At 44.4% G+C, this 21,135-nt stretch overlaps 1 protein-coding gene and 1 long non-coding RNA gene across 6 annotated transcripts in view; one reads left to right on the top strand and one right to left on the bottom strand.

Annotated features, from left to right (window-relative positions):
• Positions 1-71: 71 nt before the first annotated feature.
• On the bottom strand, positions 72-5,484 carry psip1a (PC4 and SFRS1 interacting protein 1a). 3 transcript variants are annotated; one of them, XM_049720703.1, is made up of 17 exons: positions 5,335-5,484; positions 4,916-4,989; positions 4,608-4,684; positions 4,388-4,526; positions 4,232-4,324; positions 3,905-4,009; positions 3,428-3,478; positions 3,269-3,332; positions 3,101-3,191; positions 2,857-3,040; positions 2,460-2,524; positions 2,200-2,255; positions 1,888-1,958; positions 1,651-1,752; positions 1,382-1,589; positions 738-819; positions 72-407 (listed from the first exon to the last, which is right to left on the bottom strand). In XM_049720703.1, exons 2-17 carry the CDS (start codon positions 4,985-4,987, stop codon positions 377-379), a joined length of 1,491 nt encoding a protein of 496 aa, XP_049576660.1. In that variant the 5' UTR covers positions 4,988-4,989; positions 5,335-5,484; the 3' UTR covers positions 72-376. The 3 variants fall into 3 exon arrangements, with proteins under 3 accessions (XP_049576660.1, XP_049576661.1, XP_049576662.1); XM_049720704.2 differs by lacking the exon at positions 5,335-5,484 and adding an exon at positions 5,166-5,303; XM_049720705.1 differs by lacking the exon at positions 3,905-4,009.
• A 7,628-nt stretch (positions 5,485-13,112) lies between these two features.
• The window catches only part of LOC125969052 (uncharacterized), a 162,062-nt gene continuing 154,039 nt past the window's right edge, over positions 13,113-21,135 (top strand). For all 3 annotated transcript variants that reach the window (XR_007481412.1, XR_007481411.1, XR_007481413.2), the window contains exons 1-3: positions 13,113-13,164; positions 13,403-13,463; positions 16,205-16,261. This is a non-coding gene — a long non-coding RNA (uncharacterized lncRNA). The remainder of the gene's footprint in view (positions 13,165-13,402; positions 13,464-16,204; positions 16,262-21,135) is intronic.

Below are 21,135 nucleotides of genomic sequence, written 5' to 3'. Positions count from 1 at the left end.
ACGGGTTAATGTAATATAGATTTTTTTTTTTTAACGGTAAAAACAATTGGATGAAATCAACAATCACCGGATAAAACTGTGCACTACTTTATTATTTGACGCTGAAACGTATCAAACTAAAAGGCACAAAAATAACTCTTATTTACACACGTTTAAAAGAGGAAACAGCTTTTTAAAGACACTTAATGGATGAAATCAAACGTCCCTCTTTATAGACTACGGTAATTGTAAAAGCAGACAAAGTGCTTTGTCTTCTACGACGACGACTACCGAAGGGCGATAAGCAGCGAAACGCTCGTTAATGTGGAAACCAGTTAAGGTGAGGAACTGGATGGCACATCCCAGTGTGAAGACCTTGAGGGACCAGTGGGAGCTGTTAGGTGGAGGCCTCCGGAGCAACGGGAGTGCTATGGAAGAGTGGATCAACAAAGTTAGACCAATTGCAGGAGAACACCTTCTCAATCTTTTTTTTTTTTTACAAGAAATACTTTTAAGATATTTCAGATGACAATATTTACTAGTTTTGAAAAAAGCACCAATACTATGACACCGATACCACTTTGTCAGCCTGACAAGTGGGCTACTGTACTTCCATAAAATATCCAAGTAATGGTGTGATAGTCAAATCTTTTTTTTTTTTTTTTTTCACGCATAGCTAACATGACATGCTACGAGTAATTTCTACCAAACTCTGAAGAAGTGGCAATAATGTTAAAGAAAAATCTTTAAGAAGCTACCTGAGATTCTCCCCCGAGGAGGTATCTTCACGTGGCTCCTGCTTATTTTCCTCGGTGCTGTGATCTCCTTCGCCGGCCTTGTCTACACAATTAGAGGACACACAGGCTCAGACGTCCAAAAACCGCAGCAAAGACAAGCGCTTGGGAGCATGTGATGACGCATGTCCTCGCCCCAGACCTCCTCAGGGAGATAGCTCCAATTTTCCAGCCATTTGCCGTGCCGGGCATTAGAAAGGAACCTTTTCACGCAAGTCAAGTATTCATCCGGTCGTACGAGATGCTCAAGCGCAGGATGTGGTGTGTCCCCCTCCCCACCCCCGTCTCAAGAAATCCTGTGACCTGCCTAAAAGGGACTAAGGATGCTCACCGGGAGTTCTCTGCGTGACTGGTCGGGTTTGAAGAGAATTGCCCGGCGGTGCGAAACGATGAGTGTCAATTTTTTTTTCTTTGCAAGGCCAACAGAAGGATACCATTGAGAATGAAAAATTATATACAGACTCCACGTTGCTTCTAAAAAAAATTAAGAAGGTGGCTAGATAGTTAGAGAAGCTAACTAGCTAGCTAGCATCCATCCATCATGTTTCTGCACTCTTATTCATTCTATCCGAACAAAATGGAGGTCAAATTTTTTTTTTTCCACCTACCTGTGCTCGCGTTGTTTTCTTGCGCTTGCTCCGCTTTCTTCAGCGTCCCTTTCTTGGCCTCCTCGTGCTGCCGCTGCTCGGCTATGGACCTGTTGAGCACCTTGCTGAGCATGCACTCGCCCTCGCCCACCAGGAACATGGTCTTGAACTTATTGTACAGCATGGTGGCTTTGTCCATCACATCCTGGCTGGCTTTAAATCTGCGGATCTGGAGATACAGCAAAACGTAAAGCGGCAAGTCTAATTTTTGGGGGTGAGCACCGCCTTACCTTCTTCAGAGTGGCGATGAGTTCGCCCTGCTTCTGCAGGTGCTGAGTGGTCACCTGAAGGGTGCTGATCTCATCTAGGGCAATCAGGCACTTCTTCACATCCTTTACACGTAACAAATACACAATTATACTTCATCAAACATAAAGTGATGTGATGGGAGAACTAGAATTAAGAATTGCCCTATGCGTCACCTCCCGTTTTTTATTTCCCAAAAGAAAAAAGAACAAGGAACTCACAGGATTGTCTATCTTCAGCGAAATCTTGATTTCACTGTGCAGTCGCTGGAGCTTGACATCTGTGGACATTTCTGTGAAGAAAGAGGCTCCACTTCAATGGTTGCTTTCAAGGTTTTTTTTCCCCCCCAAAAAGAACAGGGAGGCTTTTAACAGTGAAAAAGGATGTTCAGAATTTTATTAATCACTCGTTTCACTGTGCCGTTGTCATGCAACGGGTTTCGTGGTATTAGCTGCTTTATTATTCGAAACCAGTGATTGTGGCGATAGAGGGAGCTCACGGTATCGAGAGGTTAGTCAAGGCGCTGAACTCACCCTTTTTCTTAGCCCCGGAACGTTCGTCAATTTTCTTGCCGTCGTCTTTGCTTGAACTGTTTTGTAGTAACAACAACAAAAAGGTAGATTCAAACATTGTTTAACTCTAGAAATGACACAAAATAATCCAAAGTGAATTTTGGACTAAAATGATTGCATTCAAATATCTGTTGCTCAATGGGTTATGCTAATTTCGTTAGCCAATCTATAACGTTATACATTATGTGTTAGCATTAAGCTAGATTTGCATGAGCACTTACTCCTCTTTGCGCCGCCGTCCGTCCTTGTCCACGTCGATGTTCTGTTTTTTCTTGCCTTTGTTTTTCTAAGTAAATAAAATCAATAAAAATGTCATATGATAAAATGAGTCCAATATAATTAATGGCAAATCTTTTTCCAAAATTATTTCAGGGCGGGCGAGTAAAAATAAAGTGAGAAAATGTGGTTGCATAAGTGTACACACCCTCTTGGAACTGGGGATGCGGCTATGTTCAGAATTTACACGTTAAAATGTATGTTGCAATCTTAAAAATTCCAACAATTGAGACGTACTGCTTATTGTTTACAAGAATGGTGGGGGGGAAAAAATCTTCTGTTTCTATCACATTAACCTTTTTCTACCCACTGTTCATGTTGTCTGGTGAAGACCACATTTACCTCGTCGTCATCCGAGGCACCGGAGGAGTTGCCGTCTTTGGACTGCTTTTTCTTCTTGGCCTCTGGCTCTCTGCCCTCGCCGTCCTTGGCCTTGATGTCGTCCTTCCTTCGCTTGTCCTCCTCGGAGATCTTGGACTTGTCCTCCGCCACCCTCTTCCTCTTTTTATCCGACTCACCGGGGTCTCTGATGGCCGAGTGGCAATTATTATCATGTCGTGAGACCACCGTGTGTGTGTTTGTTTACATTTCACTTCCTGACGCTGGTCGGTCTTGATGCTGCAGGAGTAACTTGTCACTTTTGGGCTTCCTGCCTCGTCGTTTGGGGGCCTCCCCACCTGACAAACGAGTACATTATTGGTTATTGCGACATCAGGCGGAATATTATACGATGGCCAAGGACATTTCAACTCGCCTCCTGGACTGACGGGACTCGCCGGGGGAGCTTCGGCTGACTCAATCTCCTGATCATCCTCATTCTGAATTAAAACAACAACATCAATATTTAGTCTCTTTCAAATATGATTTCATGTGCTCCTGCAACTTCTAGGAACGTCAGGAAATAAAAAGGCACCTTTCTTTTTCGTCCTCGCTTGGGTTTAGAAGCCTCTGTCTGGACTGAGTCCTGCAAATTGACAAATAATTACATAATTATAAATAATAACAATCAATTTACACATTGAATTCATTAAGCCAATTTACTCTATTTTTGGTTGTTGTACTATAGCACCATCTTGTGGCGAGATCAGGACTCGCATGCTTTTCAGACTAGCAATCCACCACACTTGGGTACATTGAGTACATTTTAATATTAGCTAAGAATTGTTAGTCGTAAATTTTATTTCATTTTAATCTTGTTAAATTTTCATTTTATGAACTTCTGGAACATGATGCAAAGCAGGAAGCAGTGACAGCAAAGTCCACAGATGAAGCCATGCAGGAAATGAAACCAATGACCAAAATGATGATGCCTCATGCAGAATTGGATCTTAACACCCCCCCCCCCCCCCCCCACACGCAATCTACACCTCCCAGCATGCAAAGTACGTACATCCTGTTTCTGATCAGTGATCATAGGCCCTTCTTCCTCCTCCTCCTCCTCCTCCTCCTCTTCTTCTTCTCCCTCCTCCTCTTCCTCAGCCTCCCTTCCTGGAACCTGAAAGGTGGTGTTCCATTTTATGGAACCTCAAAATTATTAATCCTACAACTGAGAACGTTGTTGTTGATTTTAGGGACAAAATTGCTTTGACATCTGAACAAATGGAATTTGAACTCATAAATAAAGCAACAAGACAAGAAGAAGCTGTGATGAAACACAGGCAGTGTGACATCAAGCGGATGACTTTATAAGCAGGTTTAGTTGAAATAAAACACTTACCTCAGATGACTTTGTTTCCTTATCGTCTGTCTCCTCCTCCCCGTCCAGGCCAGCGTCTGAATCCTTCTCAGACAAACATTCAGGACGAATCGGCTAAAAAAAAGAAAATAACGTGAGCTGCACAGGAATGATTTTCCCACAATAGAAGATGCAAACCTTGGGTGCCGTCAGCTCAACTTTGGGGTTGTTTTCAATCTCCCACAGTCCTTCGTTGAAGCCCTTCCTCTTGTTGGGTTTGGCATACTTGTCTTTGTTAGGTTGATACGGGAAGATGTCTTTGGGGCCGAGAAAAGCACTGTCGGGAAGATAGGTAGAATTATTTCCCCTTTTCTGAAAAACATGTGTGCTACGGAAATGTTTTTGTGTCATTTCTCACGTTTCATGGGTGCCGAAGAAGAAAATGGGTAACTTAATGTTGGATGGCTTCACAGCGCCATCTGGGACTTCATCTATCTGTAAACGGGATGAAAAAAATTAATTACTTTCATCATCATAGTACCTGCTTTTAGGTAACATTTGAACATTCCTCTGTCATATAATTGCTATTTTTTCCATTTTATACAAGTGGTGCTGCATCTGAAGCATGTTTGTACCTCACTCCGGCTTGCAACAGAAAGTGAAAGAATGCAACGAAGGGATGGTCCCAAAAAAAACAACAACTCCATTTTCAAAGGCCCAACTTACTCTGGCTGGCCAGTGGGGATAGCCCTTCATTTTGGCAAAAATCAGATCACCAGGCTTCCAGTCTCGGGCCATTTCTGTTGGAAAAAAATCAGAAATTTGAACTTTCCAGCCTCTCATCTACAAATACTGACAGCATCAGGGAGCCCCTCCCCCTGATCACCACCATCTTTCCCATTCATTCACACACTGGTTATTCACAGTACAACGATTATATTTCACACGAAAGCATGAATTAAAATAACTAAATTACTCAGTAGCTATCATGAGTGAGGTAGCACCGATGTCAACAAACGTGCTAGTTAGCTAGCTAGCAGCAGGTTGGTCGATACTGATGACGTAGCCTCGATTAAAAAAAAATCGTCTCCCGACCGACTGAGCCGCATGGAGAATGTAAAATTAATTATGATTTGGTTGTTTACTTGACAGTCGCTGCGGCGTAACGTTTTCTCCTCCGCACAATTGCAGCTTTTCCGCACACAGTCCCAACCACGTTTTCCCCTCCCGCCTTCTACGTCACCAGTCAGTACCACTCCAACGTACAATACAGGGGTGTGTTACTTTCAAAACGTCCTCGCTGAGATGAACAATTCCCTTTTTGAATCATGTTGTATGAGCCTTGTGTTTTAAACTTAATAAAACCCAATAATCTCTTTTATTATCTCACGTGGATTGTTTAGTAAATTACTTTAAATAAAAGAAATAAATATGTAATCCCCGTTATAAGTAGATGGGAGCGTTTGTGTGGTATCGTTGCTTAGAAACATGCATATGTATTTGCTTTGCGATGATGTCACAATTGGTCGCCATCTTGAACCGGGAGCTACCACTTACTTTGAAGTGGAGAACTCCCGGTTCAAGGTGGCGGTCCGGTCATTTCATGTCCTGGTGCTGAGTATATAAGTTTTGCATTCATATGTTGCATTCATGTTGCATACTAAATTGCAATATGTAATCCATCCATCCATCCATCCATCCATCCATCCATCCATCCATCCATCCATCCATCCATCCATCCATCCATCCATCCATCCATCCATCCATCCATCCATCCATCCATCCATCCCAGAAGCTCTGGTGTGTATGATGTATTGTATTTGCTTTTTAAAAATATTTTCTGTAATTTTATTAGCTCAATACCGATTCCGACCAATCAAGATGATGGTGATTGTATTTTTGTTTTATATTGATGGTTTCAAAAATTACCACGTGATAACGGATTGTATTAAGAGATGGATTGGACCACTGTCATTCATAATTCTAAATTTGAACAAACAAATGTTATACTGTAGTATTAGAGTAACTTTTGAATATAAATAACTTTTCTTCTGGCTTTGGTAAGCTATGAACATCTAATGTATTTATCGAGTAATCCTGCCACGGTGTTAATGAACACACTGACCTGTCTTGTGACTACTTTATCATTCTCCAATGGCTTCTCACGAACACGTTGAAGACTTGCCAGCGGTAAAATGGGGAAAGATGCCAATCCGTGTGTATGACACACACACACACATTAAACACACACCAGCTCAAGGACGTCATCACTCATTCAAGTCCAGGAAAGGTGCCCTTCAACGCAGAAGTGCTTCACGAGTCCAGAATCAATGATTCAAGTTAGTTATGGATTTTTTTTTCCAGGTTAAATATTTAGGTTGACAACTTAAATTACCAAAAAAGTTTTTGAGCTGACCCTTATAAAAATTCTAATATCTCTGTTACACACAGGAAGTATTTTGTCAGCTTTTGATGCCTCGGATGCTCTTCGATAATTCTGAAGCAAAATTTACTTTCCGGCATATAGTGTCTTGGAATAAAATGTAAAGAGAATCGGGGACTATAATTATAACACATATATGGACAGAGCCTTGCAAAAACTAAAATGTCTCTGCTCTTGAAATCACAGGAGGTGGTCTGTCAGCTTTTGACGTTTCCTCATCAAATGAATGCTCTCGTTGGCGCCATGGCCAGAGGGCAGCGGCCAAACCGGAAGAAGTGGAGAAAGTAGCTTCTCAGCGTGGGAGCGAGGTCGCGGCAAAGAAGCTTTAACAAATGAAGGCTTTTTACGAGACCCTCCGGAGACAGAGTGGGCCGGGATGTTGTGCCAACGCCTCGTCTGTCGGGGTGAAGGATACGCGCTCAGTCATACGCGTCGTACACGTTGTCATCTCCTCGTCTGAGCAGGACCCCCACCAAGCTGGCTGGGCTCCAACACGGAAGGTCTCTCACCCGGCAGGCTGGGCAGGGGGAGGGAGGGGAGGGGGTGGCTCGGTATTATTCCTGGACCTGCCGGACCCCCGTCCTGGCCTCCTCGTCTCCCTTAACCCCCTCTCTGGGAGCTCGAAGACAAGCGTCCTTCAAGTATCACCGGCATCCTTCATTGTCTTTAAACGACATGCAGGATATATGGAGGCCTAATTGCTGGTGTACATCACGAGAGGCCGAGGTAAGCGTCCAGCACCATCTGTAGTGTGTTATTCTTATCAAGTGACAAATGTAGACTTTCAGAAAAGAGAAACGAGACCAAGCTAGCTCAGTTCCAGCTCCAGGACGTCTTGCCAATCCTCAAATGTTATTCCATTTATTTTATTTTATTTTAACAGAGCTGGCCGCATTACCGTACCCTGGGCTGGCAACTAGCCAAAAGAACATAAACCAAAACCAAGAATACTGACAGCGGGGCGCACAATTAGCTACTACAATTCTTGCTAGTTTTGAAACCCTGCTTAGATTCATCGGCTAATAACGAAGACCATCAAATGTCATTGTACCAAGCACGGATTCATGACACCCGAAGGACCCCAGAACAAGTTTATACTTTTCGTTGTGATTCAATTTAGAACTCAAATTGTGTTATTTGGGGGAATCTTTGCTCATTTATTCCATTTTTAGCCTCAAGTCATTTAAGACCATTGTGGCTTTTTCTTTCTTGACTTAACCTCAATTTTATCCATGAACGTTTGCAATGTGTGCGATTCTCCAAAGGAGGCGCACGAGAGCTTGGGAGGAGACGAGAGGACGCGGGTGGCGAGCCAAAGGGGAAGACAGGACCAGTCGGGCCCTCGGACAGCAGGTGAGTGTATGAAGGCAAGAGGATGACAGATGCTTCTGTCAGAGTTCCAACCGTCGCCACTTTGTGGGAGCTGCGCAGATGCCCAGAGAACTCCCTCCTTCCTCGCCACCCCTCCATTTCTGTCAACGGGCCATGAAGAGCGGCTAACAAGACAGGAGCGCTCCCTCGCAGCGGTCAAGTGACCGCCTTGGCACTCCGGTGATGGAGAGGGTCCCGAGTCTGGGCCCGAGTCTTGGAGGGGTTATAAATGTGAGGGTCATCGCGCGAGGACAGTGGAAGGGCTCTCTCTCGCCGGGGCCGCGGCGGCCAGCTGAGGCGCGGGGGTCCGCGGGGGTCGGCGGCAGTCGCGCCCGCGAGGAAAGCAGATGTTTTCGCTCGGGGGCGAGCCAAGTTTGCCAAGCAACCTTCAGCTGCTTGGAGGTCAGCTGTTGAATAAGGAGGCGGGGGCCGGGCGCGGGACATTTCCCAGGCTTCAACTTTGATACGACAACGAATTAATTACCGTGCTGGAGCGGAGGGGCAAGAGGGTTGTAGTGGAACATACTACCCCACTGCTCCGGAAACCTCCATCAGGCTGACATAAGCCAAAAACGGCTTGTTGTCCTACCACTGACCCTCAACCTGACCGCTGTTATTCAACACGACCTTTGAGTTGACCGTCCGACAAGGAAGTTCTATTACAGAGTTGAGGTGCCAAGTAATCCAAAATTGGGTGAAACAGCTAAACTACCAGCGTGTTGCCAATTTTCGGTTATTTATAGCCAAAGGATTTTATTTGTTTAAATTTTTATTGGTGTCCCGATACTTCATAATCGTTTTAATCAGCTTTTCCCTTGAGGTCAAAATAAGTCGAATATTTTTCTGATATGGTCGAAAAGCGATCCACACAAAGGCCCGTTATAAAGGACATCATGCTAAGCGGCTACAGAGCACGAAATCGCACCATTAGTTTCATCATGGCGCCACTGCAATTGCACCAAAAAAAAAAGTGATCCTAGGACTTTATCACTTCCCAGCTCGATGAGTTAAGAAGGAAGTTTCACCCCCTCTCAACCTCGCCATCGATTTCCGAGAGAGTGGGAGATCTGGGGATTACGTCGATGAAGACCCGGCTTACTGGGTCTTTTTTTTGTATTTGGCAAAAAAAAAAAAAAGATGGGGGAGACAAAATCTAGGGCTTACGGCCATGGCACCCAAACGGGGGAACTTGAAAGCGGCGGCAGGGATGGGAAGCTGGGAGAGAAGGTGTCTCATTTAGGAGTGTTACATTTAAATTGTGGAAGGGGGGGGGGGGGCGCTTAAAGTAAACCACCGAGGCCTCAACAATCGTCAGGAATTGAGACGTTTTTAAACCTTTAACGGGGGACTGTGATCAAAGCCGCCGCCGATCCTCGCTGAAAGCCGAACCGGAGGGAACAAGGGAGGAGGGATTGCGGGGAAGGGATCACGGCAGGTTGAAAACGTAAAATCAGCACATTAGCTTTTATAAGGGCCGTCGGAATACGGGATGATCGGAGGGGATCACGGGGGCCCGTTGGGAGCCCGGCGGAATTTCGGGTATGTCTTTAGAGATGAACGCGAGAAAATCAGGCCACTGTTGAAAGGACGGGCATTAGCCTCATTAGCTTATTAGCATTTAATCAACCAATACGTTCGAACGACCAGAACGTATTTACACAAAAAGGCAGCTCACAAAAGATCTACTTTACAGTCCCTTTTTGACTTTGCACTTGGAATCGGAGCCAGGAAGAAAAAAAAAACTGAGCTAACTTTTAGTTTTGAAGTGACTGATCCCATCTTTCATTTATTCAGCTCATATGCTTGACTTTCTTCAGCTTGTCTCCGTTTGCCACATTCTGTGATCTCACCTCGCCTCGCAGGTACAGGTATGGACCTCACGTCTCTCCTTCCCTTTTTAAATCCACCTCAAACGGAGCACAAATTAGTCGGCTTCTTTAGCTCGGGCCCCCCCTGATCCGACGCCTCCCCCCCCCCTACCCGCTGCTGAACGCTCTCCCAGTCGCGGGTCTCATTTCGAGTCATCCCCTTAGCCTTGGGTTAGCGTGTGCGGGGGGGGAGCGTTCACTCGCTCGTTTGCAGTGAATTATAAATCAAAGCGCTGCTACGTGAACCTCTCTAATTGCGCTGCTTTCTTTCCTTAGAGTGTCACTTTAGTCTGTCAGTGCAAGGTGCACGGATGCTAAGGAGCGACCATTTTCCTGTCATTACCTTACATTGATGTTAATGCTCCCTATTTTGGGCTCAGTCCTTCCCGTGTGTGGCAAAAGGCTCCCTGAAAGGCTACACGAACTCGGGGCTACCGTGGCCTCCAATCCGAGAAAGTGGAGCACTCCACCAAAGATATTTTTATCTACAATGGCTGTATTTGTGACTTCCTCATCCCCTCCGCGTCCTCCCAGTGTCATTCTCCGCCCTCGCCTCCCAAGTACGCGAGGCGAACCAATTTATCACTTGCGGTCTGTTTTCGCTTCTAATGAAAGGGGGGTGCCGAGTCCTGACCGGTCCACGGAGACTTGAAGGGGCCAAGAAGTCCAGTGCCAGAGTCTAACTTGGGGAAGTAATTACCCCTCGGATGGACTGCTCACATATAGACGACGGGCCTTGTTGTTAGAGAGGTGCCCTGGAACTCGTGTCATCTGACCTGGATGGGTGGGGGAAGGGGTGGAGTCCGCAGGCTTTGGCTCGGGGGTAGTTGGTATTGGCGAACACACTCGAGGATCAGTGCCAACCTCAGTGGAGACCAATGTGGGGAGGGGGGGAGGGAGGGGCTTTGACAGGAAGAGGGATGAAGCGTTCCAGGGAGATAAATAACGGAGGTAAGGGAGTGGGCAGCGGATGACCCTCGGCAGGGCGGCCTCGTTGGGACGGCGACCGACTGACCTACAGGCTGGCTCTGACGGGGCTGGGGAGGGGCAGGCTGGCCATCAACTTCTTTTGAATTAAAGGAGACATACAGTTTTTTTTTGCCGACCTAAATGCAATTAACTTTCAAATAAAAGGAATGAGTGGAGCCGATTTTATTGGCTAGGAATTAAACCCTCTTTGTCCACACCCACAGTAGCACAAACGCCCTGTTTGACCTTTGCCAAACTATGAGAATACCAAAAGAAAGAAAACAAGTACCTCCTTAAAATTTAAAAATAGGGTCCAAAAATCATGATTATTTCAACGATATACTTTAGGGCGCAAACCACAGACTCCTCTTTGTTGCTCATCTCACAAATATTCCTTCGACTGTAGCATCATTTAAAAGACAAATAAACACTTTCCAATATTATAATATTTCCTGCCAAGAATCATCATCAAACAAAGAAATAATTGACCAAACATACATTTCCTTCTTATTTGTGCTATGTTTATGTGCCTTGGCTGGATAAAAGTAGGGAAAGATTCCGCCTCATCTAAACAACGAGCCCGGAGAAGACACAGAGCAATTAATTAAAACCGCTGCGACGAGTCACAGTCTTTAATCTAGCGCGTGCAAGAGGATCCCGGAGACCACATTGGCTCGCTTCCATTGTCTTGATTGCAGCATGGTTAGCGTGAAAGGGGCTTCTGGGAGACGCTTACGAGTCTCTGGCAAACACATGAACCCGAAATGGTCGCAGGGTGACAGCGGGGCTGTTATCCGACGACGACGGCGGCCATTATGGATCGTCAGTTTACAGCCGAAGGAGAAGGGCCCAGGGTTCGAAGGAACAGCAGATCAATTTTGCTGTTTGATCTCACTCAGGCTCTGAATAAATGTATATTTTATACTCTCCGGCCGCTCTGTGTTGATTCTTGACTTTTGTGGCGAGAGATTTTAGACAACATGACCGACTTACTCAAGCGCTGCTTGAATAATCACCGTGATAGACTTGCCAGCTATTAGCGAATTAGCATCTGGTGATTAAACCACCCTTAGCAGTCTAATGATTCCTGTCGAAACGTCGGCTACGTACGTAGCAACTTGGAAGTCAACCAGCGTCACAAAGTAAAGTTTGGTATGCCGCTTTGGAGAAGTGTCTCCAAATTGCAATTCAGAGCCCATCAATGTCGCTACTTAGCATCCAGGCCCAAGTAGGGACTTGGCGGTACTGCTCACATCTCACTCCTTGCAGGACAGAAGACACTCTTCTATTCAGCCCTGACTGATGCAAGCGTGATGTAAAACGCCCCAACACTCGGACAAATAAGCCATCCGCAAATGGTAAACAGTGTTGCGTTTTGTTGCATTTGGTTCGGGCAACTCCATCACACGCGTGGTCAACAACAAGGCTGTGCTGCCTTTAAATCATAGCAGGAAAGATTTTATCCATCAGAATCATTTGGTTGGGATGTAACCAAGTGCTAATACTGAGAAACCAAAGTTTCCCCAAATATCGACAAGTAACCAACCCCTCAAAAACTTTATAATAGATTCACAAAAAAGAGCAAATATGCACTTCACTGTACTTTTTTCCCCTCAAAAGATTGTCCTTGAGCAGGTTTAAAAGAGCTCCCCATCCCGAAAGTCGTCATAATGATTTGATCTGATTTAGCAAGCCGGATTAAAGTGTTTCAAGGCCGCGCGAATTGGAAATAAAGAGGGATTTGGTCCAGAGTTAATGAATTACACCGAATGGACATTGGTGTGAATTATTTATTGTCTGTATGATATTAAAAGCTACTTGATGATTAGCAATTTAAATGTCTTGAGGGCTGAGTTTTATTACATTCTATATATGTAAAGGGAAAAATAAAATACATTTCTGAAAAAGCAGCTTGTCAAACCGAGCCTCTGTAATATGTGTTCAAAAGGCATATTTATTCCTCGGTTGCTTGGCATTGCATGAATTATGCATTCCATCAGGGTGTGAAGCTGTTTTATTTTATGAAATGCAGCGTAAGTGCAACCATACTCAAGTAAAGTGACATCATTGAAAGGAGTAGCTGGGACTGTCTTTCAGGTGAAAACTACGTGTAACGAACGAGTTAATAATTATTATATTTTTCCTTTGTGTGAGAATTTAAATGATCTTTTCAGGGAAATTATTTTCATATTTGTAAATTTAATTTAATGAAACATTTTTTTTAATTAATATTTCGTCATTTCCTGTGTCATCCGCGCATTCTACTTCCGGTATGCTTGCTAGCTTCCCTAGCAACGTCATTACGCCCGGTGTGATTGATGAGGGTAAGTTGTGTATAAAGAAGCTGCTACTTTAGTTCTGTTTTTGGTAACTATTGGTAACTAGTGACATTTTATTGTGATATTAATGTCTTTTATTTAATTCTCATTGATAGTAATACTTTTATAGAAGGTTTCTAGCGTCGTCGTTTTGGCGCCAATTCAATTCGTCGTATTCGTGAACATGGAGGAATCGTTCATTCATTCTATATTGTAATTGTGAATATTTTGCTATTTTGTTTAGGGAGCGGATGTGTTGGTGGCAACATTAAAAGACAAACTCTATTCCGTATTGTCTTCTATAGGTATGTATTTCTTTGACATTATTTTTCCCGTTAGTTTTGTGTACTCCCTTGTCTCACTTTGACCACTAGACAGCGTTGTTTCCCCATTAATTCCCCCCAAATTGTACAAGAGTGTTTTCTTAGAAATCTTTGTACTGTATATGCAACAGCGTGTTTAACATAATTTGTCTTTTTTATATGAATGCTTTTCATGTTGAAAGGGAAACATGTGTAGATTGTGTTGATTACTAAAGGGAGCACATGTCGAGATACATTGGTCGATACACAGCAAACATAACGGAACGACACGCTCCGTGACAGCATCTATTTTGTATTCCGCTGTTTACACCTAGTGCAGGCGCTAACGTTAGACTACCATGCGCGACCTGGCTTGCTAATAACACATAGGCCCGAGCCCGCAGGTCTGCGTGACCCGGCGACCCGGGTCCCGGCTAATGAGTAGACAGCACAGTTGCACCGAGGCTGTGCAGCTGCTGAGCCTTCCTCCGTGACTCTGTGACATCTGTCCACGAAGGCGGCGTGGATGTTTTATTCCGAGAGGCGAACCGGGACAGGGGCGTTAATTATTCACTAACAGTAATTATGACATGCCCGCGTCTCAGTTTGGCGGGGACCACCCCATTCCTCCTTAGCTCATCTTCGCGCGACCAGCCGCCGCTATCGGCCAGCCGGAGTCCGAGAGAGGCAGCCACCGGGGACCTAATTAGCACAACATAAATTATGGGATGCTGATAGAGCAGTCACCGATGCCATCGGAGGGCCAGCGTGCCGCTGAGCCTGTTTTCGCTGTCCATGCAGCGCAACCGACATGGCCGACTGTGCTCGCTCGCCAGACTGATTCTGTTAGTGTTTGTGTGTTTGTAACATCACTCCTATGAATGCGAATTAGACATTTGACTGTTTTTATTGGCACAGCCTCGGAGGAAGATTTTTGAGTGTCCGTCCAGTTAGCAAGTGTCTTGATCTCTAAAACCAAACAAATGTCAGAAAAAGTATGCACTCAAAAAATCTGTTAATATCTAAGCAGCATATTGATCTATAGACAACGGAAAAAGTACTGAAGAGATCGGAGTGGTGAATTGTAGAAGTCGAGAGGCAGTCGGCTAATCTAGACGTGTCGGGGACCAGCGTAGACAAGCAGACAGCCGACTTCAAATCATTGCCGGGCATGATGGCGAGTTGAGAAGAATAAAGTGAAGCAAACTGCGGTCTGATGATCCATGAAAAGATGAAACCCACCTGCACCGACATCTCCGCCAAGACACAAACAAATAAAAGGCTACGGAGGCGCCCGGCGTTCTGGCAGCCTTGTTGTCTGTTTATCCGGGAACGAGCGAGGGGGCGCGTTTTCTCCTCCAGGTGCATTGTGGGCATCGCCCATGCGCCCTCCTGGACGCGCCGCTTGATTCGCGCTCGGCCTCGCTGTTGTGCATGTCGGTGAGCTCTTGACATGTGCACCGCCGCATGAATAATTGAGGCCTCGCACGCAGTCAGGCTCCAGCAAGTACTGCTTTGCTCCGCAGCCTTCGCGTTCCCCTGGACTCGATACTCCCACTAGCCAAATGCACTCACTACTCGCCTTTCAAATGGACTCCCGTCGTCTTTGTGAGGAAGTCCGGGCACTGCAAAGGTTTCTCCATTACCTTCCTGGTTTTTGTGCTAAAGCAACGGAATCAAATGTCATTGCCCGTGTCACAAAGTACAGAGCAGCAAAATTCATTTAAGTGTCACAACCCGACCAACAGTGGAAGACTGATTGGTCGCCAGTATAGATGAAAATGACAAACATATGGAAGGGGTAGGGGGAAAAAAAAACAAGTCACAAATTATGCTATGAAAACACAGGTGAGCCATGATTAGTCTTTACCTGAGCCCGTAGGCACCGTGATGTCATTTTCAGTCGACAGGAAGCGGCAAAATGGCCGCCCCTGAGATGAATAAAAACGGGTAGACTATAACCATAACATCACCAAATCAAAGTTTTCACCCACAGAGTACGGAATGAAGATTTACAAACTCCGTCCCTCCACAGCCAGCGTTCGAGATCGACAAATATTCCTCTGTCTTGTTTATCTTTTCTTTGACTGACACAAGCTGGGCGGAGGCTGCTGTCAAGCCGGTAGCAGCGCTCTCAGCTGGAGCGCCGGATAAAGAGCCACGCGTTAGTCGGGGTCAGCCGTGATGAAGATGTGCTAAATCATTGAGGAAAGACCAGAGGAGATAGATAAAAATATACGAGCTTGCTGGGCATCTCTTTTCTTTTCCCCTTTTCACTCTTCCTCAAGTCTTTGGGCGTCACACGAGCTGGCGCGGTTATCAGCCCCAACAGATAAACCTGCTCGGCTGCCAGATATAACTTCAATATGTGGGACTCAATCATCACCGGACAACAAGCGGCTGGGAATATACGACGGGAGGGAGGGAAATGAATACTGTCGTGCCCACAGGGCGAAAAAAAATCCCGGGTCCCTTATGGCAAAGCATTATAACTTATTTATCTAGAAAAAGGAGAGAAAACAGTATATGTAGTTGTGGACGCTGTTTAGTTTTTATTTTATACACTATAGAAAAGAAGAAAGACTTCATACTTGATGTAGATAACAAAAAATGCTATTTAAAAATTGGACCAAATACATATGTGTAAAATAGATGTAGCTATAGATATAAAAGTTTCACGATGCTAGCCTAAAGTGTTTGAAGCAAACAACAAAATAACCAGATATTGTATTTTTTTTCTACAGTGGGCTCCCTTGCATAAAAATCACACAAAACAGTAGAGCAAGAAATCAACATTTAAGGTAAGAACTCAGTTTGTACATTTTTTCCACACAAAATTAACTGACTCAATAAATTAGTATTATTTACAAAATATGAGGCAATATTAGACCCAGTGTAAATGCTATGTATGCCATCTAGTGATGATTGTTGATATTACAATTTAAATTACAGTCGCGGTTTGGCGTTTATTTGCAGATTTTCTTCTTTTTTTAACATTTTTTTTTCATATTGTGTATTTTCTTGTTTGTTCCCAATGTTTTTTTCTTGGAAATGCTTTTGAAGAATTCATTGTGATTGTAAAAAAAAAGCACATCATATATTCACATTCATGACACTGATAAAAGTCCCTGGTTGCAGATGCCCAATCAAACCTTTTCAAAATCCAAAATGAAAACACTCGCAAAGAGCTGCTGTCGCTCACAGCTCACACCCAGACGCTCGCACGCTGACCAACCAGTCAGTATGTTTCCAAAATCTTTGAGCTCTTTTGACATCGAAGGCCTTTGGAAGGCGAGTAGGACCAAGAAGCTCGAAAAGGGAAAAAGAGGAAGAGGTGGTAAGGGGGGTTTGCACTGCCAGGGGCAGCTCTCAGCTTTGAAGCAGTGACTAGAAAGGTGCCGCGGCCACTCTTAGTGCCCTTGATGTGGTTTCATCATGTGTCACTCGGCCGGGCATCGCCTCAAGCGGCGGACGCTTGGCCTCTTTCAGGACGACGGATACTCACCTTGATGTGGTGACGCCGATCAATAGTTGGACCGCTGCTGCATTATGTAGCACGGCCATGTTGCGGTGCTCACAAAAGCAGCCTAGAGAGTTCTGTGGGAGAGCTGTTCCCCCCCCAATACATCCACAAAAGATGAAGTCGTCTTTTAAATCATCTGTATTCGTAGCTACCGTATCATGCAAGAAACTTGTCTGCAATGTTTTAAAACTTATTCTGAAAATACACATTTGCTAAATCATGTCAACAAAAACATAATCACAATCTTCATTAATACAAAATAACCAAAGTGACAGTTTTTAAATTTCCTCTAAATTAAAGTGATCAAAATGAACATAATTATTAGTTCAAAACTCAAAATGACATGATTATTCTAATAAATATTTAAATAGACATGGTTGTTGTCGTAGTGTACTCCAATAATTCACTGACTGCAATTTTTAAAAGTATTAAAGCATAAATTTAACCAAATTAGTTCAGAGTAGGTATTTCAAAGAGTGCCCTGATGATAATTATTAAGGTTTTACATTTTCAACCTTCGTTAAAATGAAGAATTACCATTGCATGCAAAGTTATGCCTTAAAAAATACACTACTTCGGCGTTCTGAACTAAAGCACTAAAATATATTGTAGATAACATTAAATCTAATTGTTTTTATATTGTAAACTCAAATTGATTTATTTGAATTAAAACAAAAATCTGTTTATTCTTTTAGATGCTACAATTCACACTGTTTCTTTTTGAGCATCATCACCCCCACCCCCCCATTTTGAAAGCGCGTCCTGGTCGACAAACAGACATTTACTATAAAATTAACATAGTCTGCTTGTGCTGCCCGGCTCAATAAAGCCCCCCCAAAGCTCCCACTAAGTACTATTAGTATTTACTGCCAGTCTTCTGGCCTGGTGTCTCCCTAAAGATAGATTATATCCAAGACAGCCTATGACCGACGGAAAGGGGGCCACAACGCCCTCAGCCTTTGGAGAAATATGCGCTTATGAAATCATAAATATTATCTCAAAGACTAATTAGCATTAAGAGCACCGGTGATTGTATTTATCGACTTTAGCCACAATTAATAACCGCAGCCTTGAGAAGAGCAGCGGGCAGATAGGCAGGACATGTTTGGGCGCGTCAAGGCCGTAAACCCATTACACGAGCGTGTTGATTGAGGCGGGCCCCCGCCGTAGGGAATAAGTAATTGTGCCGGAGAATTTTTAATTGCTCTGAAATGCGTTCTAGATTACACTACCTTGTTTTTAAGATGGGTGGAACACGGCTAAAGGGCTGGGATAATAGTGCCGTGTCGCGGTTCCGCTAATGGCCTGTGCCAGACTAGGCGTGATTATACAGACAGAGGCCTGTTAGCTTGGAATGCTAATGGCCAAGGTTAGAATACGATACGGCAGCGTTTACATTGCTATGCATGCTGCAGGCAGATTGGTGGCTAAGCTACTAAAATATTTGAGGTATATTCGGTTCGAAGGGTAGAGGGAAGTGAAAAAAACAGTTAGTTAAATTGCTAATGTAGGAAAGTAAATAAATTTGGTTCTGGAGTTTGAAAAGCTAAGGCAAGTTAGCGTTGACTGCAAACAAATTATTTTCAGACGGGGGAATTTGGTTGTGAAGATGCTAATAATTGCTGGTGACTGTTGGTTAAGCATGATCTCAAAATGGTAACAGATATATTTTAGTAAAAGAAACCCAGAAAAGAAATGGCTACATTATTTTGGTTGATATGCAGATGATAGTTTAGAATGCTAACAGAATTGAATGTTGCTTTAGAATGCTAACGGCTAACATGATTTTTTTAGGCAAATACAATCAAGATATCAAATCGAGTACATTTATCACTTCTCTTTGAGGCACACTAGCTAAGAATGCTAACAGCGGAGCGGGACAAACACGAAAATGTACACTGTGCTTGTTGTTGGTTTCTTTCCACTGCACAGTTAATGAAATGATCATCTTTGTAATGGTGAAATAGTTCTTAAAGCACAAATGGGGGAAAGAGAACCGGGGGGGATACAAAGCTAAGGGGCAGCCAGCGGTCTCATTGCTAATTATCTTTAATGTGCTTCGCTAGCAGTTTTTCTGCGCGGGGCTTGTCGTTGGCTCTTGTGTGGGATGCTCTCCAGAGCCCCCCCACCACCACCCTCCCCTTTCTCAATGGCCTCTGGCTAATAACCACTCAAGGAACTGTTGAAGGGTCACAAGACTTCATTCCGTCATGTTTCGTCTCTGTTGCTTTCATGGCGCTTGCAGGAATTTGTAAGCAAGGGGCCATTTTTTTTTTCCAGGGCTTCGGGTGGTGGGCATGCAAAGTGTACCCTAAATGTACCCTCGGCGTACAATGTCACGCTTTTTGAGGAGACCTGAGGGGAAGCCAAGAGTCAAGTCGAAACCGTGCCGGACTTTGACAGTTCTCGCGCTGCGGGAGACAAGGGCCTGTCTCTTTTTTTGCCATCCGTTGAATTAGCTTTCATTCAAATGCTTACACTCGCGCTCTCACCTCGGAGTGCTCGGCGATTTTTTTTGATGATTTATGCTCCTCGGGTGTCTCGCAGCCCCTGTTTTGAGCCGCTGGTTCGTTGCTTGTGTTTGCATCACCTACAAATATATATTTTTGGGGAAGGGGGGGGGGGTTGAGGTGGCGGTGGGCAGGGGAGGGGCGAGGCGGCTATCAGATGGATGAAGATTGAACTGATGTGTTTGCAGAAAATGAGTAAACAACATTAATTTCATATGAAAACGAAAAGTGAGTAATTCTCAAGCTGATAAACTTTGGAGTTAGAAGTCCAAGTTTTGAAGTACATCCTCAAAGTCGTTTGACAGCAAGCGCGCTGATTTCACCCTACAAGGTGCATTCCCTGAGAGAAGACGTAGCGAGCGATTCATCAGTCCGAGGCCGCGTCGAGGCCGCAGAGGCGGCGAGATGCTGATTGGGGTGCGAGCCTGACGATTGTAGCCGAGACCACACTTCTGCGGAATTAGCACAAGTGCCAGTTGATCTTTGTCGCTTGGGGGGGAAAACCGGCACCCCGAGTAAAGCCCGATCTAGTTTGAAAGCACCCCGAGATCATACACTGTCTTTAACATCAAAAAAGGTGTCCGCACGGATATTCTTAATGGGTTTAACGCCGATGAATTATTCAAATCTTCCCCAAGTGCCTCTCCGGCGAGCGCATCAACTGGCAAACGGTCGCGGCTAAATGTTATTTTTCTCCATGGCGTGGTGATATTAAGTGTAAATGACATGAAAAACCTACGCGTGACAGCGGGAATACTTCAAAGTCCGCATTAAAGCGTCAAAGTGTCAAGACAATATCGCACAACATTCCAGCCGAGCGGGCCCCCGAACCCCAAAATGCCGTTTTTATTGTAGCGTTAGCGTTTAGCGGGGGGGATAATGTATTCCCTTTACAACTCACACATTACACTAGCAATGTGAGCTGGAATGATTACATCATTAATATTTTCATCCAGCAGTGTGCAAATTCAATTTGAAGCCGCGAGCTCGAGCACAATGAAAAATTGCTCGCAACCCCCTGCCGCGATTTGTCGAATCGCGGATTTCTTGACTTTCTTCAGTGTGCCGTATGTGGTCTTTGCGGAGAAGCCGTGAAAAGAGGTGAGTCTGAAAAGCTCGGTGGAGGGGGAAGCTTTGATATCCGACCCAACCGGGCTTACTGTGACAACGTGTCACAGGGGTGCTAATGGCTAATAAGGGATGAAACACTTGTCGCGATTGAACGCTGATCTTGAAAGGACGGCTTGAGGGTTGACATGCTAATGACGACTTCTTCAGGTGCTGGCGGTAAGTGACGTTTCTGTTTCATGAATTTATACGTGAACCTCAGAAATCACAGCTAGTGGGTGCGCTACGGCTAACTGTATTTTCATAAGTTTGAATTCAGTTACAACTCTTTTAATTAAATATACGGTCTGAATTGATTATTGGTATTATAAATGTTCGACATGTAATACGGTCACTCCTCGCTGTTGACCTATGTGCTAGCTTAACATGATGTTGTTGTTTAGCCTTATTAGAGTTTGTATATATTATTTTATTAATTAAATTTGCCAGACAAAGCTAATTAGCTAGCTCGTACGCCGTAAGTAGCATCAAGTAAGCTTGCCTGTGCTTAGGTGACGTAAGCGCGATATGCTAC

The sequence above is a fragment of the Syngnathus scovelli genome, chromosome 5 (assembly GCF_024217435.2).
Source record: "Syngnathus scovelli strain Florida chromosome 5, RoL_Ssco_1.2, whole genome shotgun sequence".
In the NCBI taxonomy this organism is placed as follows: domain Eukaryota; kingdom Metazoa; phylum Chordata; class Actinopteri; order Syngnathiformes; family Syngnathidae; genus Syngnathus; species Syngnathus scovelli.
This window is presented reverse-complemented; position numbering and strand designations above follow the sequence as displayed.

Coding starts and splice junctions, on each gene's coding strand:
- psip1a (XM_049720703.1), bottom strand. CDS start 4,987: ATGGCCCGAGACTGGAAGCCTGGTGATCTGATTTTTGCCAAAATGAAG. Junction 3,192..3,268: donor GAGTCCCGTCAGTCCAGGAG/GCGAGTTGAAAT, acceptor CTCGTTTGTCAG/GTGGGGAGGCCCCCAAACGA. Junction 2,256..2,459: donor GGACGGCGGCGCAAAGAGGA/GTAAGTGCTCAT, acceptor ACTACAAAACAG/TTCAAGCAAAGACGACGGCA.